Source organism: Apostichopus japonicus, chromosome 16, assembly GCF_037975245.1.
Source record: "Apostichopus japonicus isolate 1M-3 chromosome 16, ASM3797524v1, whole genome shotgun sequence".
Lineage (NCBI taxonomy): Eukaryota > Metazoa > Echinodermata > Holothuroidea > Aspidochirotida > Stichopodidae > Apostichopus > Apostichopus japonicus.
Window position 1 is genome coordinate 8,192,301 of NC_092576.1, and position 20,200 is coordinate 8,212,500.

A 20,200-nucleotide genomic window follows, 5' to 3' on the forward strand; every position below is an offset into this window, starting at 1 on the left:
GATACTAAAGAGGTACGTTTTAATTATTGCGGTTTATGGAGTTTTAAATGTGTAATTGTAGAATCTATTTGAGTTGCGTCTTTGAGGTTTGCGTTGTATTTCTAGTCTTTATGTGCTACTTGTATGTTTTGTGATGCTTGCGATTTAATGATTATTTTGTGATATATTTGTACGTTAATAGAGAATTTATATATATATACTTTTTTGTAGTTGGGGTTGTTTCCCTTTGAAGTTAATGTCATTATATCTCAATCAAGTTACTTCTATAACACTAAAAAATCAAGTTTCCGGTAAATCAAATTGTAACGGAATGTATTAAAAAAAAATCACATTTAAACCTTCATTTATATAACACACCTTCGGTATTAAAAAAAAAACATATTTAAACCTTCATTTATATAACACACCTTCGGGACCGTTTTTTTTTTTATCATGCACCAGTAATTACATGCCCGATATGGTTATGTATACCCTCAACAGTGAATTATAATAATCAACTAAATTGGTGTGCGTAAACTGAATTTGCTTACTGTGAAACTGTCGTTATTTAATTCCAACCTGTTTCAGTCATCAACCTTCATTGTACTATATAGGCTAATACAGAATTATGACTAGAACTAATGGGCAAGTCTAAACGTTACAGTTATATTTCGGTGGCTGAACTTGATTGCTGAAGTTGATTGCGTTATAATTCTACTGGAAGAGTTCTACTTCATCCTTCGTCATAGTCTTTTGTGTATGGCAAAGCTATACATTTTTCAAAATTTGTTGATTTTTCGTGAATGGAAATGGCATAAAACTTAGTGACTGATGTTACCACGGCAACTAAAAATGCTCTTGTTTTGTTTTATAATATTTATCTCTCTTATTCCAATTAAAAACTAACATTTCTACAAATAAGTAAAAAGAAGAAGAAGATGCGTTTAGATGAAATACAGAGAACTTTGACAACTAATGAACGTTCCTAATGTTTCAATTTCCAATATACATCGACAATATGATTATAATGGGAAAGTAAAACCTTCAAGTAAAGTTTGCCCTTATGATATCACAGATTAAACTACACAGATGCAACTGAGGGTACATTGCAGGGGAAAATCCAGGGTTTAACAATCCAAAATACATTCCATTCAATCATCCATACCTTGAATTTGCGGACAATATATCGATATTTCCATAAAAGTGTCACCATATCTGCAACAGGCATTTCCTTCTCATCAATTCAGCTTTCACTGAAATATCTTCTATCACTTGCGTGATTAAACCACAGTTACTATAGTAATGCATTATATTTACACTTTTTACATTTCAAAGTTTATCATTAAGTTGAAAAGAGGTCGTGCAAAATGATGAGAAATATGTATTTGCTCTATTATATTGTTTCCACAGTCTTATTCGCCCGGTAGCCTTCAGAAATATAATACACACAATTTTCAATAAACATATAGTCTACTTACATTTTCACAACTTTTCACCACTTCCGGACACTGTGTTTTTAGAAAAAAAAAATTATGTCAATTTCAATGCAGTGCTATTTAGTTTTGTCTATTCTCCTTCGGTTACATGCAGTATTTATCTGCGGTCGGATGCTAAAAGTATGTTTGACTACATTAAAACTCGTTTAATCCCACTTGTCTTGTAAAGCTCATATAGACCAATCAATGTCTACTTTCGTTCTATCGCATCATTGATCATACTTGACTTTTTGTCATCAATTTCATTATTTGTTATGTCATCGTTCTTTTCGACCATTTCGGGCGTAGTCTTTGTTTCAGTCGTCGACATAGTCGCTGTAAGGAAGAGAGAGGAAAAGAGACAAGAAAAACTGGTCATTTTTGGTCGATAACTTACTAATACAATTAACTCATTGACAAGAAAGAAGAACAAGGAAAATACTTTGCCTCAAAGTTGAAGAGAAAAGATCCAAATAATATTTTTACCCCCCCCCCCGCCCCACCCGGCCCCGGATCAATTCAACCAAAACTGACTACAAAACGAAAATGGTTTATTCCTTAGACATATCTGAAAAACAACCCACATCTTGTTTGGCTGGGTTTTGCTTAAACTTATTAATTGATTTTTAATTCAGATTGGTACATTATGAAATACTAAAACGATGAAATGCAACCAACTAAGAGAAGAAACATTTTATAGGTTTTCACTAAATGATAATTATTTTAGGTGTGCTCACTGGTTTCTTCACATGAAATATTTTCATCAGGGATTTGGCAGGCACCGCACATCTTTGGACACAGTCGCGGTATTATTGGATGATAGTGGCAATATCCGCTGTTAGGAAAACCAGGACTTCTCCCACAGTATGGATGTGTATCAGTGCATATGCCTACGAGATAGAAAATACATATTTGTTATGGGGGAAATAATGTTTTCGACATTAATTACTATAATTTATGGTTAAACAATTAAAGTTGTTTTTAGCTCTTGGAACATCAATTATATTCTCATAGAGTTTATTTACTATTTTTACATTTTTTTGTCTCTTAGATGTACATTGTTGATGGTGTTATTTTAAGAAAAAATGTTGCTTTTTAATCAACAAATAACAACGAATGAAATTCGTGTACCAAAAAAGCTACGTTGTTCAAACTACTGTATTTATAAGAACCATACACACTAATGTTCTTTGATGTTGTGTGTTTTACTCAACATTACTTAACAACTATGGACCTTATAGTGTTTACCTGGTTCTATCGCTTAGAGAAGTAACATTGGTACACTACACAGAATAGTATTGATGGTTGGTAGGCAATCCTGTTTTCTATTAAAATGTCTTAATTGTCTTACTCAAATATCAAATATGAGAATCGGGTTTCCATCTTTGTAAAATGTAATAGCCTACTTGAAATAAAAAGAATATCACTGAAGTACGGGAATACATAATATCGCCAATGATTTATTCGTTCTATGTGATCGAAAGAAATGATTGATTTACAGTTACTGCGTACTAAAAACAATTGGATTGATGTCTTAACTTATTCAATCTCAAAGCATAGCTTCAATATCACTACTTTGCCGCAATACGTAAACTAGTCTGTCTTTTCTGGTCTTGTCTATTCTGGTCTGGTCTAGTCTAGTACAGTCAGATCCGGTCTGGTCTTTTCCAGTCTTATCTAATGTATATTCTAGTGCATTTAAGTCTAGTTTAGTCAGTTTAGTCTTGTCTATTGCAGTCTAAGTCAGTCCAATCGACTCCAGTTCAATTCAGTCTAGTCTAGTCCAGTCCATTTCAGTTCAATTCAGTCCAGTTCAGTTCAGTCCAGTTCAATTCAGTCTAGTCCAGTCCGTTCCAGTTCAATTCAGTCCAGTTCAATTCAGTCCAGTTCAATTCAATTCAGTCCAGTTCAATTCAGTCTAGTTCAATTTAGTCCAATCCAGTCAAGTTCAGACAAATGATATTCTAGTCAAAGTTATTTGAGTTTATTAAGGATAATGTGCTGAGTCAATATGAACACAATCACTATGAATGTATTCTTATTAACGTCTTACTTGAGCAATCCGTTCCATGGTAACCCTGTGGGCATTGGCACGTACATGTCTCTTTATCTACCGTACCACAGTTATTGCAACTTTGGCGACAATCTGAGAATTAAAACGAAAATTATGTGAAAATAAATGAACTAAACTAAGTCTCTCGAACAGAGCATGCATAGCCTATGTCTTCTTTATTATTACTAAATCGCTATTTATTAAATTGTCCTATTAAACAGACAGCATTTGGTCTCATTTGAAGTTGAAGTTGAGACCCTCAAGATATTATGATAAACGACAAAATAATTATTACAAAATGCTCAACCCATGTAAAAATAACTTTCTCATTCAGAGGTATAACGAGGCAATCATCTATCTCAGTTTGTTAAACTTACCACAATGTTCATCATGGCGCTCACAAGAACCTGTGTGATAAAATCAAAAGAAAAAATACTAACTGTATGAAGGGAAATCTAAGTGATTCGTTTGCAAGGAAACATATACCGTAGTTCAACAATATTAGGTTGTAGTTTCTAATTTGAGGTTTGATGCTTTCGTGAATATTTCTATTCATCTTGTGAGTTAAGTTACGAGAATGAAGGAGGCTCTCAAAACAAGGCATTCATTTCCGAGAACACATATAGTTCGCTGTTATATAATTAAATCGACTGATGGTCTTTTACCAATTTAAACTTAGTTAACATTTATCATGCAAAATGTTATTATTATATCAAACATTCTGTTTAATTCGTTCTTAATATGTAGTTATGAATTTCGCATTGTTTGTGTAGGTATCGGTAGTAGGACCAAGCATCAAAAATCAAAGGGAAATTGTTTCCTCAAGATGAAATCATGTACTTTTGTTTTTCTCCTTTCTCTTACATATTTGCCTTGACAACTTTACAGAAGGATAAATAGCTCACAGAAATGTGTGGTTTTAATGATAGTTACACTTGTCTACTACTTCCTTAGTAAATTCTTCTCTCCATCCCTTGTCTACCAATCCCCTTACATCTATCTCATTGTGTTCACCATGCTCATTAACCTGTCTGTATTCTGTGATTGTTTTTTTCCCTTCTGTTACTGTTAGTGTTACTTGTCATTTAGCCTTTGAGAAAGATCCTGCTGGGATCGAAACGTCAGGTCAACTTACTCTTACACATCCTTAGTAAATAAACAACTAAAATATGAAATACTGGAAGGAGGTTAGCTAAATTACAAACAATTTTGTTTGACACAAAGAAACACTGTCACTTTGTGCTGTGGTTCAAGTGCTAAATGTAATTATTTCACTTTTTGTAAGATGTCATGTATCCTTGAAGCTTTGAAGAATAACAAATCCGTCAAGCTGATGAAGTGCGGTAACGTAACAGTAAGCTGCTGCAATTACTAAATAACTGGGTCGATACTATCTTACAAAACACTTAATATTTGACTGCAGCTATGCAACCAAGGACAACAAGATACCGTTAAGATGCTCAAGTGCATTTTGCAGAAGTTCAAGTAATTTGTGGCAAATTGTGTATGTAATAGTATCACTAGTTCAAGGACAGTCTATGAATCCAAACCAAGGATACATGTCCCTTGGAATTGATGAATATAACAAATCATACCGTTCAAGTGTTTTGCAGGCAAATCTAATTCTGTGTCATCCTACAATGTTCAGTGTATCAACAGATAGAGAAAGAGAATACATTTTGTGAAAAAGTCATGACAATAGGAAAGATTTATTGCAAATAATATTCATGTACAATAAAGGAATCGCCAGAACTTGTTCATTTACGAATCCAAACAATTCGTATATCAAGTTACAAGTGCCATTCGTGACAAACAGGAAACGGCCTTATTCTTACAGAGTTAAGACATTTGGGGTAGTGTAATGTATAAGTTACATTCTATTCAAAACAGGTACGTTTCGTGTTTTATATGTTTCTGTATTTTCAACAACCAAGCCGCGTTCAGACAAAAAGAAAAACATATTGGGCAATTGGGTAATTGGCTAAAAGTCAAGACAACATTCCTCGGGTGAATTATCAATGGCCTTGAATTGAATAGCAAATTTATTTACCGTACCGGGAAACGTATTAATGTGTTTACTCAATTAAAATAATACTAACTCTGAACAGTCTGGAAGAATATGTAAGCAATTCCCAATCTCTTTTCGCTCCCTTAAAAACCACTTCATCTAAGTCTGTAGCTCTGAATAATCTTGTAAGAAACGTGGATTAACCGGGAAGCATTTGGAAAAGCGGTTGTTTGAAAATGAGAAGAAGCCGGACAAAAAAAGTGGCATGTACTTAAGTGTGGATTGTAACTGCTTTATCGTTCGCATATCTTTTTATAATATTAGATATTGAAATGTAAGTATTAGCAAAACAATCTCTGTCTAAAAGCTGAACAACAGAAGATCACAATAACACCTAACAAACAAAGAAATAAACATATCTCGCCCTCTACTTACGACAGAGATTTTCGTAGCACTGACCAACGCCTGATCGGCATCTGGAACATGATGGACCGGTGTCGTAAGGGGAAAACCCCACAACATTACCTCTGTGTGAACGAAATAAACCAACATATGACGAGAAGAGAAGAGAAGAAAATCATTAACATATAAAGACAATACCGCAAACTATTTGAAATGTTTAATATTACGACGCATGATCATTGAGAGACCTACATTACATTACTTGTTTTATGATAAAACAAAAACATGAAACGGGTAATTAATTGTTAATTAGTTTAATTTGATATTTGTATTCGTAACTTTTAATTTGTCTTTCATTGCTTTTTCTATATTTCTTTCAACTAAATCTTTCTGTTGTTCTGATGCTTATTTTATTCCTTCTGCTTGCTATATTATCTCAATTGTTATGCTGCTTCAGAAGTAACGGGTTTGAAGAATAATTAAGTATTGGCTTGAGCATATACTTTAGCAAATGAAACAAGTGTTGATAACTTACGCTGGAGAATACTGGCAGACGACAATCCACATGTTCTTCATAGCGCCCTCTAAGTTTGGACAGAAAGCTTTGCCGCATCCGATGCTATTTGTTGACGACCAGACAACCTGTAAACGAGGTTAAAAACAAAAACTGTGTGACCAGTTCAGATAAGAACCTGGAGATTTATATCATGTGAACAGCAGTATATGTTGAGGTAAAACAGTAGAATTTTCATAACTATTGTTACACACCCAACCATACTCATAACCAGAAAGCAAAAAATGCATAGTGGTTTCGATGATGTAATAGTTTTCTTCATGAATTTGCCGTAAGGTATAGGGAGGGGTACTACATACGTAATCTCAGTAATACAGTGAAATCAATGTGATGTGACAAACAATAAATTCACAATGACACAGGCTGCCCTGAAATGAACATTGTTCTTAGCAACAGGCTTCATGTACTAAATGTGATAGATACATCAACGTACTAAATTTGTCCTTGTTGAAATATTTTGTAAGGCATGGTTTCACAAATTAACCACTTAAGAACTCAAACGACAAATGACCTCCACCCAAAACATCAGGCTTCTTGTACTCAACGTGGTACAATATTACATACCAAATATGCGATCTGTCCAAGCTTCCCTTGCGATATTACATGATGGTGTAGAGTGACAGATAAGAGGGGAGTGAAGTAAATGTTTGGCGTTTGTTGACTTTACATGACCTTTGACTTCAACCAAAAGCAATAGTAGGCTTACATCTACAAACCAAATAAGATATCTGTCCAAGGTTCACATATTGCAAAATCATGTTTACAAGACTTTCGCGATTTAACCAGTTGTCCTCAAATGACCTTTGACCTCCACCCAAAAAAAATATGCTTCTTTTAGTCAATGTTATACACCTTCATACTAAGTAGGAGATCTGCCCAAGCTTCCAGTACTGAGATATCAGGTTTACAAGGTTTTCACATCTTGACCTCTGATGACTCCAACATGAATTTTGACCTCCACCGAAAACAATTTACTTCTTGTACACCAGGGTTGTCCAACCTTTTGCAGAGGAGGGCCGCATGGAATGATTATGATGAAGGAGGGGGCCGCATGAACCCTACGCTCGATTTTTCGATTTTTGCCCGAAGCCCAAGGCAACAAGATATGAGCACTGCGCGCGGAGCGCACTGATTTATTTTCTTCCTGATAAAACATGAATAAAGTCCAGCCGCCCCCCCCCCCCTCCGCTGAGAGAGTGTCACACAAACTGACCTGTATGCAGTTTTTTGGACCCAGAAGGTTCGAATGATTGATTATATAGCTTAAAATTGTTATCAATAAATCTGCTCACTAACATTTCGCACCGTAGAGCATCTCTGGCGGGCCGGACGCAACCATGCGGCGGGCCGGACTGTGGCCCGCGGGCCGTAGGTTGGACAACCCTGTTGTACACAGTGTGTTACTTCTACACACCGAATATGAGGTCTGCTTCATGAGATACCGTGTTTACAGTTTTAACAATTTGACCCTTGGTGATCCAAAATAACCTTTGACCCAAAACAATAGACTTCATGTACTCAATGTGTTATTTCTACACACCAAATATAAAATTCTTCTTGAGATACCGTGGTTACAAGCTGAGCGTCACAAACGCACATACACATACACACATACATATACCACCATGAATGCAAAGGTTACGTTTACCATCGACACCCAAAACTTTTAGGCTCTTTATTTAGTGCGTTTTTTCTTCTTTTCCGGTCTGTTGACGTTATCGCTAATGATAGATTTCATGAGGAACCATTGGTAAAAACCTCAGATTATAGGCTCGCGACGATTTATAAAACATCCGTTTCACGTCATTACGATTACTTAAAGGTATTGCCCCCAGAATATGCTACAAAGTCTGATAATGATCACCAAGGCTCCGATTTCAAGAGGATCAGAAATTCTAGAAAAGTATTTGTCGTGATAAAAGTTTCTTACGCACCTCCTCCCATCCTTCTCCAATCCGGAAGATACGATTTATTCCTGGGAACCTTGCCTTTGACGCTGTCGCACATTGATACTAACTTGTGATAATTTTTACTTTTAAAATAACTTCTCATAACACAATCAATAGGACCCTACCCGTTTCAGCTTCGCTTCCAATGTTTTCCACATCAACCGAATATACCCATTTTCTCCATCGATATATTTATTCTGTTGTCATCTTGAATTACCCAGACCCGTAAAAGGTTAATATAGGCTTTAACGTACTCTAGAAAATTTCTAGGTCACTACGAAGTTAAATGCAATAGATAAAATGATTACAACCTGGAAAAAACTGCTTACTACAAGACACGTGTCAACATATTCAATAAAACTTACCTTATATCCCTTTTCACTTGCTATAGTTTACAGGGGTTTTAATTTTAATTAGAAAATTGCTTGTTCCAGAAATTAAATCTAAAAAACCTGGTCTGCAGAATTTAGAGGACTTAGAACGGCTTTGCTTAAGAGGCGATTATTTCCGCTAAAGATTTTTCACGCACTGGCAATAAATTACAGATCTTCCTGGGATCAAATAGCTTCCACACGAATTAACACTTGAACGACAAGATATCCATTAAGCAGTTTATCATTTCTGGTTATTCTGACCGAGTTACTCGATAATTCAACTTACAATTAATGAGAAAGTACGACCATACTTTATTAGTGGGATTTATTGTATGAGGAAAGGAATCATGTGAAGGGTTGCACTCTGGTAAATCATTTACTACTCTCAAGACGTATTTACCAAGCTCTGCCAGGGTGGTTATTATCTGTCATTATCTGTCATAGCATTTCCCCAGTTTTGCTATCGCATGCGTTTGTTCAAATTTGCCTCTCAACTCAACTTACATTTGTTTTTCCTTTTTGAAATTGTAAATTATATCAAAAAGAGAATGGTGAAGATGTACTGTCTTTGTAGGCCAAGGTCTTCTTTCAAGACTTTGTAACAAATCCACTCCTGGTCGTTGGTAACTTGCCAAATGCACGAACACCCCGCACGCACACGGTGTGTTTTACATTCAAACTGAGGACCACGTTCTTTTCCCCGTTGTCCACATACCCTAAATCCACATACCTTAACCTTAACAATACCCCCCAAACAAAAGAATTCGTCTGAGGACGTGATGATTCTTTTGAAATGACGTCTGAGGACTTATTTTGTTCAAGATCTCACCCAGTACCGTATACAAAACAGGTGCAAACGCGCACACTTGTGTAACACAGTTCAAACAGGACTTCCGCCTGCATTATCTAAGTGCAACACACTTATGTGTGTCCGCTGTAAGACTTCATAAGGCACGCAACGTGGTGGGTGAAGAGAGCTAATGGATATGGCCAAGGACACGGTGCAATGATCTGGCCAGGAATCGAACTAGTTTATCGCAAATATAGATGAAGAAAGGCTGGTTTTATCGATTTACAAAATAAAGAGTCATTTTAATCCCACGAACACAGTTTGTGCTTCACTTTATTTAATTACTATATCATATCTAATTTGCAAAAATAAGCATCATTGAATTAATACTTGAAAGTTACTTTTCAAGAAACCATGGTATATATATATTCCGTACTTGTCATTTATTTACAGTACTTTTTGCGGACTTCCAGAGTTAGTTTTTTTCATTTTTGATACCAAAGTGAATACAATTTTAAGTTTTATCTCTTTATCTAAAATCTCGTATTACCCTTTCAATAATCGCTTCAATGATTTTATTTTATATTTAAAAACAAAAGATTTATCACTTGAATTATAAAATACTACTTGACAAAGTTGTTGAAATGTATCTTTCGTTTGACTGGTCATTATAAAATACCAAACAAACTATTATTATCTCACCTGAGTGTAATGTCCGCATTGCTTTCCTTGTTTACAAGCGTTTGTTGAGAGATTGTAATCATGCTTTTCATCGTCCCAGCCTCTTACAACCGATTCGGCTTTAGGTACACCTGGATACTTAATGGCCCACAAATTCTGTCCATAAGAGCCTACTACGTCACTGGGCCGGCCGTGTTGCCATAAACACTTGTCAGCCCACCGTTGGGCGATGTCCTGAAGATATGGGTCCCAGTCCTATAAGTTGGGTATAATATAATTAGTTATATGGACTATATAATGACGTCAACACATATACATTGAAATAGTCAAATATAATCAAAGCACAGTTTTTGCAGTTTGACTGGAAGTGTTTTTTCGTTACTCATAAGTATGTGAATATTGAATATTCGATACTTCTTAAGTAGGATTCCGTTATTTAAGTTAAGGACAATACACATTTATATATGTATGTATGTATATATATATATATATATATATATATATATATATATATAAATGTGTATTGTCCTTAACTTAAATAACGGAAATATATATATATATATATATATATATATATATATATATATATATATATATATATATATATATATATATATATATATATATATATATATATATATATATTTGATGTAGTTTCAAGCGTCTTGCAGGTCATCAGTGTTACGAACCAATGTACCAGCACGCCATTCCAAATCAAATTCAAAGAAAAGGATATTCAAATTACAAATGTTCCAACCCTTTGCAATATATTTTTACTCAGTTGATCGTTTACGCATCAACATCGAAATTCACTAAACCAACAAAATATTTCATTCAAAGAACATGAACTTACTAAAAATGTTCTATTTGGTAACATTTCATCAAGTTTAAGCATACTCAAATTTGGATACCAATATCTTTGACCCTTATCGTAGAGACTTCTTATATCAATGGTAACTTACAATGTACTCCATGTTAGTCGCAGGTGGGTCGGCGGTACTTCTGGCAAAGTTATGCCAGTCGACCATTTGATCTATTTCTTCCTCTGTGAATGGCGAAGATCGAAAGTTGTTAGTTTCCAGCATCTCATCGGTCTGGTCAGGAGGATTACTTCTCGCCATGCTCAAAGCCACGCACATTACCAAGGAAAGGTAAGCCCATAAAATAAGAGTAGCAGGCCCGTTCTTCACCATGTTGAAATGCGTACGTTTATGTTTGCCGTAAAACTTCATATTGACGCAGGTTGCTGCAATACAATCGAAGAATTAGCAAAAGCATTACTTTTATTTGGGTTTTTTGCAGCATGTGAGGAAATTTTCAGAACCATTTTAAAGCGACACGACTAAACATATGTTGATGATGATGGTGATGATGATGATGATGATATTGATGATGATAATGATGATGATGATGATGATGATGATGATGATGATGATGATGATGATGATGATGATGATGATGATGATGATGATGATGACGATGATGATGATATTGATGATGGCGGTGATGGCGATGGCAACGGCGACCGCGATGGCGATGAAGAAGACGATGACGATGACGATGATGATATAGTATCAGCCTGGTAGGTAGTTATTTGACGACGCTTAGCAACATGTGCATGTGGACAAGTAGAGTGATTTGTAATTTACACTTATTAATCGAGCTGCTACCCAGTTTATATAGTGTTAGCTAGCTTTCGGTTTTTATAATTTAGAAGGCCATTTCAGATGGAAAACCATGGATTTCTCCTGGATGACAAACTACCTAACTTTGGCCGGCCAGGGATTGATCTCTCGGCCTTTATCAACTCGATCATATTAATATATCGTTGTTTGGAGCAGATAATGATTCTTCTTTCATAAGCATATTTCTTTAAATATGCGGTGTATCCAGGTAACGTATTTTTCGTTAGAAAAATAAAAAAACAGGGGGAAAAAATCCCACCGGAAAGTGAAGACCATTTACCCAAGATCATTACTTTGAACTTTAATAGTTCAAAATAAACCACATTTTCAAATTCTTCTAATCCTTAGTTCGTTAAACGGATTTAGCATCGCTTAACATTGTCACTATTTAATCGCTTAAGTTTTGAATAGTCAATTCTAGGGAAGGATATTTCTTAACAATCACATTTGACGTATAATCAGAGCTTATCCTAGTATCGACCTATTACGTGTAATCTCTAGAGGCGCCCGATGTAACGATGTTATCGATGTCTTTGTGTTTGATGACGTAGCACACGCGCATACTGAAAGAACTTGTCTAGACGAACGACGGAGCGTCTACACATAGTGAGTTCAAGGCTTTCTACCTGAAAGATAACTGTCCTGGATCTCAGATCTCTCGATGTCGAAATTTTACAACCTTTCATCTAAAATGTTTAAAGTTCAAAATGAATTTATGTAACTTGGTGTTAAGTCATCAAAATGATAATCAATTAAAACAAGAAGCAAAACATGATCAATGATCGACTATAAGTAAGTTGAAGTGTTGATGAAAATACGAAATGCCCCCCCCCCAAAAAAAAAATAAACAATTAAAATGTTCTCTCAGTTCTTTTGTCTATGGATAGTGGGAATTAAAGCATGAAAGAGAATTATATTGAGCTATAGAGCTAGACGACCGTCTAAATCAGAATGGTTCCATACTATGACGGCAAATAGAAACCATTCGGCTCTCTAACATTTCCATGTTACGAAGTATGTATTTTTTATATATTGATATTAATCGTAGATAAAACAAAAAGTGAAATTCTTCAACGGGCATTAACCTGAATCACTACTATATTCTTGAATGTATCGCTCACTAACTCTATAAACAACACTCCACAAAACGGTAACATAGGAGCGATATAGTTCCTTGTAGAGCTGTTAAGGAACAGATAGAATTCCACCTAAAAATGTGGAAGTTCTGCAGTTTGGAGGAATATAGGCTACGTAGAGTATCCCTTTAAGTTAGGAGTAAAGCTTTCCAGTGACAGAGATAATTCGACTAAATTCTACTCAAAATAATATGTCCAGGTATGCGGTCGTCTTCGCATTTACAACAATCGGAAGAAGGCGGAAGTACTTTAAAGCATACATTGGTAAGCGTAGTTACCAGGTACTTCCTTTTCCAAAGTAAAGGGAAACAATGAACAACTTACCTCAATATTCTGAAGGGTCACGGGTGCATGAGCAAAGGAACCAGAGGAAACCCCCCCCCCACCCACCCACCCACCCTACATTTTTGTTCAGAAAGTCAAATGGGCACTTTTTTATTAAAAAGAGTAGCACGCTCTTTCCCATATTGCCATATTTTTAGATAAGCAAATATCCATATGTTATTAAGTTAATTAAGCAAAATGTGATTTAAAGGCTTTTTTTTGTGTAAAAGTATAAACAACATTTATTAATGAAAAATGCGCCAAGTTCTCGACCAAACCGCACTTAATAACTGGAATTTATGATACAACTGAACAGGAGGACCATTTTCGGAGGCGTCTTGAGGTGATTGTGTGACGTTCCACCACAAATAAAGACACATGTCCTACTTCCCTACAACATTTGTGCCTCACCCCTTTCCCATTGAAAAAAAGGTAACTTTCCGTTGCTTGTAATTGAAGTTTTTTCCTTGTCGCTACAAAATGCAGACAGTAATGAAACGTAAATCTTTTATCTAGATCTGGCATGTCCATCGCTGCAATGTACACTGTGTTGTGTTGGGGATTGACCGTAGCTGTATGTATTGACTGTACACTAGTGTCTAATTACCGACGGTAGCATGTTGTGAGAATTTTATGTGATCGATGGTGGTGTCTAACACTTCTGTTATACCTCATTCGAAACTAGGTCAGATTACCGGCATCAGACGTTTCTTTGTGCGCGAGTCTTCACTCCCCTTAAAGAAACATTTGCATGAACAGATAGGAAGCTTACAAATTTGTTTCCAAATTGCATCAAAATATTAGGAACGGGAAGGGGGTGAATCCTCGCCACTCCCCATCCCCACCACCACCACCCTCCCCCTTATAAATCGAATACAAAGTGCTCTTTCGATAATCATTGATAACTACAAGGAAACCTTCAACGTTCACATACATATGGTTTCTGTTTTAGGGATTTAGTTTTTTTAAAGAAAAGTCGATCAAAAAGCCTGTGCACAAGAACCAAACGACTAAACTGGTCCACTCTCAACTCCTGTCATATTACATGAAAGACTGGGATCGTATGATTATGACGATCTTACGTCAAATGTGTATTCCTAGTCCCCTGGAAAGGAAGTAGATACCACACATGATCTTATCCAAATCGCCGATAAGATTTTAGTTTTAGGTGATATAGGTCGAATGGGTAATCAGAGACAGGTGATACAGAAGGGAAAATAAACCTCTACACGGATATTCCTCCAGCTCTCTGGTGTGTGTAAACAATGATATCTGGTCAAATAATAACATCCGCAATGATTTGATTTGTGGTCAATTATTGTCCTAAAATAGAAGTTTGTTTACTTGTTACGCGGATGGTCATTCATATCAGTGAATGCCACGAGATATACAGAGGTGGCACATCCCTTTATTACTTCTATCAAAATATCGTTTGGTCGATGTGAAACGCTGTTAAACATTTCCTGCAACTCGCCATCCGAAATATCCAGCTATATCCACGACGTCATCATCTTGTTAAAGCAGCATTTTGCGTTAATTTGTTATGATTTTCACCGCTCTGATTGGTAGTTCTATGGCTAGCCTACCCTCCCCTCTCCTTAGCGAAAGGTAATCAATTCTGTCCCATTCGAAAGAAAACAACAATACTTGTCGACCATCTAGGAAATGTGATTCGGTTAACATTCAGGAGAACGCGTGGAACACTTTTAGGCGATGAATTGACCCCATGTAAGGAACACTTTAAGGGCAATGAAGTGACCCCATGTAAAAAAACACTTTAAAGCAATGAAGCGGCCCCATACAATGAACAGTTAAAAGCGATGCAGTGACCCCATAAATGGAACAATTTAAAGCAATGACGAGGCCCTACGCATGTAACAATGTAATGCGAAGAAGTGGCTACATGTAAGGAACACTTGAAAAGCGAAGATGAAGCCTCATGCATGAAACAATTTAAAGCAATGACGTGGCCCGACGCATGGAACACTTTCAAGCGATGAAGTGACCCCGTGTAAGGAATAATTTAAAGCTATAAGTGACCTCAGGCATGGAACACTTTAAAGAGATGTAGTAGCCTCATGTAAGGAACACGTTAACGAGATGTAGTTGCCTTATGTAAGTAACACTTTAACGAGATGTAGTAGCTTCATATAAGTAACACTTTAACGAGATGTAGTAGCTTCATGTAAGCAACACTTTAACGAGATGTAGTAGCCTCATGTAAGCAACACTTTAACGAGATGTAGTAGCTTCATGTAAATAACACTTTAACGAGATGTAGTAGCTTCATGTAAGCAACACTTTAACGAGATGTAGTAGCCTCATGTAAGGAACACTTTAACGAGATGTAGTAGCTTCATGTAAGCAACACTTTAACGAGATGTAGTAGCTTCATGTAAGTAACACTTTAACGAGATGTAGTAGCTTCATGTAAGCAACACTTTAACGAGATGTAGTAGCCTCATGTAAGGAACACTTTAACGAGATGTAGTAGCTTCATGTAAGTAACACTTTAACGAGATGTAGTAGCCTCATGTAAGGAACACTTTAACGAGATGTAGTAGCTTCATGTAAGGAACACGTTAACGAGATGTAGTTGCCTTATGTAAGGAACACTTTGAAGAGATGTAGTAACCTCATGCATGGAACACTAGAGATAGCCTCATATAAGGAACGGTATAAAGAGATCGATGTCATAGCCTCATCTTAGTAAAGCGATGTAGTGGACTCGCTAGAGGGACAGTTTAATATTATGTAGGGGCCTCATTGAAATGTCACTTTATGTACTCTCCTCATACAAGAACAACTTAGAGCTATATATTTACCTGATGAAAGAGACATCTTATTGATGTAGCGGCCATAGTGTAATTCCTCAATATTTCCCATTATACTTTGGTCTTTGCACTCAGAAATGACTATTTATTTGCAATTTGAAACTTATCTGAAAAATGATTTGCAAGATTGTTTGCAGGCTCGGATTCAAGGTGTTACCTAGCTGGCAGAACTAATTCAGGTCATTGGTATAAAGTAATTTATTTTAGCAAGTTAAAATGTAAAATTGCTTGTCAATGGAGTTCATTCGCCTGACATTCGTTGTCTTGAGTTTCATTTTAAGTAGTGAAATAAAAATGTCACATTTTTAACATTTCCATGGAGTTTTCAGCTATGCTTACAATGTAGTACCAGTAAACGTATCCGCACACGAAAAAATGTTTAAGACTGAATCAATTTATTTAACTACCTGCTCACTGGTCATCATCTTGGTGGAAAAACGCAATGTAAGTGATTTAGTGTAATCGAATGTAATCTTCTTCTGACTAAAACTCAGTAGAAATTGCCGACCAACCTCAGGAAAAAACCAGCTTTATGATCAAGCAATCATTTTGGAAGAGCGTTCTAACAGCGATATCATGTTAGCTGGAATATTTATATAACTTATGGTGGGCAAAATTATAGCTTATATGACCGATTCTTAAAAAAAAAAGCAACTTACCTCCACACTCCAAGAATTTTAAGCCAGAACAGCAGACAAAAAATGCACAAACAACATTGAAGAAGTACCCAGCAGATTTGATCGAACAAATTCTCGTTTGGTATGTCATCGCTGGTACAAGTAGGGACTGATTTGTACTTTTGAAGCCAAAATCGCCGCACTTGTACGGAATCCAATAAAAGACATCGTCATCTATATTCCACGAAATATTTTGTTGGTAATTATTTAAGAAAAAAATAGTTGCTAAAATCACTGTTACATTGAGAAATAGTATTGCAATGTTGGACTGTCCAACTTGATGAAGCATTAACTAGATAACTTTCAAGGAAATGGTTACATCTGAATGAATAGTAATTATTACAGATGAGATGGGAAGGGGGATGGGATGGGATGGGCAAGACAGTAGTTTAATTAAAAGATGACCGTAATGTTGAAATGTTTTGTCCATACCAGTATAAGTGTCGCGACCACGTTACTATATTTTAAAACTTAGAGTGTTAGTGCGAAAGATACGTTCCTTTACTAGGGTGCACCCTGTCATAACAGTAACATTACGCCACCGTTATATAATATTATGTTTAACCGCCCCATACGGCATTGTGTATATCTCCAATTAAAATACAACACGATTTCATTATTAAAATTTTCACTCATTTTTATATATTTTTTGATCAATTTTTATTCTTTTTTATTATTGTGTAAAAGTAAGTTGGCCTGACGTTTCGATCCTAGCAGGATCTTCTTCAGAGGCTAAATGACAAGTAACAGAAACAGAAGGGACAAAAACACGCGCACAGAATACAGTCGACAAGTTAATGAGCACGGTGAACACAATGAGAAAGATGAAAGGGGATTATAAGTAGACAAGGGATGGAGATAAGCAAGCAACAGGGGAAGAGGAGAAGTAGGAGATAAACAGTGGAGGGACAAAGAGAGGATTAAAGGAACAGGGTAGGGAATAAACTGGAGAGGAACAAAGACAGAAAAGTGTGGAGAAAAAAAGGAGCTGTGAGAAGAAGAGTGAAGGGGGGGGCGGTAACAAGGGGAGAAGGAGTGGGGGACTTTTTTTTAGTATTGATTTTCCCTTATTAATTGTCTTTAATTTTAATTTATTTTGAATTCCCCCCCCCACCAATCTATTTTAATATAAATTTAAGAAAGGCTGGTTCTTCTACCTTTTAAAATCCTATTTGATTTGGGTTTAAGCAATCGACTCACCAAAGCACCCGTCGAATTTAACGGTACTAGCAACACTGGCTGGAGGCTTTGAGATTCGTAATAAAGGATTTGTGTATATTCAGCATGAGTTGGAAACTTCCCGAAATGTAATCTTTCAGCGTCGTTATTCCAGCAGCTCCCTGGTTATTCTACCATGTGGTTTAGGTGCAGGATGTACTAGATAGTACTTGGATTATATGGCGGTTTGTCAGTGTTATCGATAGCAAAGGGGGAAGGAAGTATGAATGAGAATGAACTTTTTCTATGTAACCTATGCATGAGGTAACAGACACTTATAACTATAGTTGACAGACAAATCAAACATGAATACATCAAAAATCAAGTGACATAATGACACTTGAATAATAGAGAGGGCGAAAAGGTGATCATTTAGCTCCAGGAAATATTCAGTCCAATCGCAGAACGCGGTCGTCGGTATTTCGATCCCCGATGTGGACGGAGACAGGTTGACCCACCGCTCTTTTCTCACCCTCTTCCTTACCCCACCTTAATCCCTTTCACTCAGCCAACAAGTACCTTTGTTTAAGATCAGAACCAAATGTATCAACTAGTAAAGGAATGATGTCTCTTCCCGAAAACCTCAATATTATAATTTTTGACCCATTAAAAAACATAACAACACCAACCCCTTCCTTGACCTTTGTGATAAATTAACTTTGGCCAATTGAATTGTTTAGTCAATGACGGGGGTCAATGTAAACAATAACATATCAATAAAGGTGTTTAACATATTGTATACCTCCTAAAATTGTATCAACATTTTACGAAGTTAGCCTTCGTATATAAAAAGATCGTTACTGTACCTAAAATGTACCTGCATGCTACCTGCATGTATGAACATGCAGGTACAGTTCTGTTTTAATATACAGTTTTTCTCTCTGTACAATATCACCAGGTTGACCATCCTTTCAGTTCAATACCAGAAATGGTCAGTTCAACACCAGGAGTTCATTGTCTGAAATCTTTAATGGCTCTTTACGAAACTGTCATTTTTTTAAACTGTAATTTTATGTCATGTCAGAACGAGGGATACACAGACTGAGTAATGTTGATAATCAAAACGCACAGGTTATAACTAGCTTGGATGAAAACATTCACACGGTTGAAAGTTCCGTAACTTTTGTAGACAATTGTGTAATACTAACACAATGGTCAAGTTCATTTGTTGGACAAACGCTCGTTGAATTCACTCAACTTACATCTAATCAGACAGCATAAATATGGATATTTTACCATCAAGATTCATTGACCTGTTTTTTTAGTTTATTCTTTAATCTTTTAAATAAATGAAGTAAACAAAGAAAGGTCCTATTGGTTTTTTGGACAGTGGTTTCATTGAATTCACTCGACTTGCATCCAATCGATCAGCAGCATATGTATGGAAATATTTCCATCAAGAGTTCTTTTCCTGATTTTGTTTTAAGTCCTTTGTAATTAAATAAACTTAATTTAAGTGTTATGTGCACAAGATAGATGACCCTTTCACCGAGCAGTCAAACATAACTTATATGATAATGTGTGCACACTTAAGTATGTATATGTGACTCCTGGCCTCTATTTACATGTATAAGGGAGGCATTAATGAGTATACCATGAACGGAAAGCGTGCATACTTCTTGCAAATATTACACCTTGAAACGGAATTCGTATTTCCACAGTTGGTTCTATACAATGGCAATGAACCTTGTATAATAGTTTTAAGCTTCGTTTGACATAGCTTCACAGAATATATCTGTACATAATTGCCGACGGGGAAAGCGATCTGTTTAACATTCAATTAAAGGTCAAAACAGATGACCCTCTGATATGAGTAAACAGATGAGTTGCTGGTTAGATATACATGGTGAAGAGTTTCGTAGATGAACACATTCAAAATCGTTTAAAATATCAACTGAATGTTTAAATCATTAAAAAAAAGGTGTTTAAATGCTCATAGGCGTACGGGACCATTTCAGTTTGGGGGGGCAGAACTTTTTGTGCCCGAAAGTTCCCGTGACACTATCTAAGCGGAGCGCCACCATCGGTTGGCGCGTAGCGT

At 36.1% G+C, this 20,200-nt stretch overlaps 1 protein-coding gene across 1 annotated transcript; it reads right to left on the reverse strand.

The window, feature by feature from the left end:
- Positions 1-295: 295 nt before the first annotated feature.
- Positions 296-17,078, reverse strand: LOC139983499 (cysteine-rich secretory protein 1-like). The gene is made up of 9 exons (XM_071997080.1): positions 16,924-17,078; positions 11,248-11,531; positions 10,307-10,540; positions 6,453-6,559; positions 5,951-6,042; positions 3,885-3,914; positions 3,508-3,600; positions 2,192-2,344; positions 296-1,790 (listed from the first exon to the last, which is right to left on the reverse strand). Exons 1-9 carry the CDS (start codon positions 17,030-17,032, stop codon positions 1,666-1,668), a joined length of 1,227 nt encoding a protein of 408 aa, XP_071853181.1. The 5' UTR covers positions 17,033-17,078; the 3' UTR covers positions 296-1,665.
- Positions 17,079-20,200: the final 3,122 nt, after the last annotated feature.

Bases quoted from the DNA above. Each gene is read 5' to 3' on its own strand.
- LOC139983499 (XM_071997080.1), bottom strand. From the start codon at position 17,032: ATGACATACCAAACGAGAATTTGTTCGATCAAATCTGCTGGGTACTTC. The intron at 6,043-6,452 runs GTAAGTTATCAA...TCGTTCACACAG, and splicing joins GTCTGCCAGTATTCTCCAGC to AGGTAATGTTGTGGGGTTTT. The intron at 3,915-5,950 runs GTAAGTAGAGGG...TTTATCACACAG, and splicing joins GTGCTACGAAAATCTCTGTC to GTTCTTGTGAGCGCCATGAT.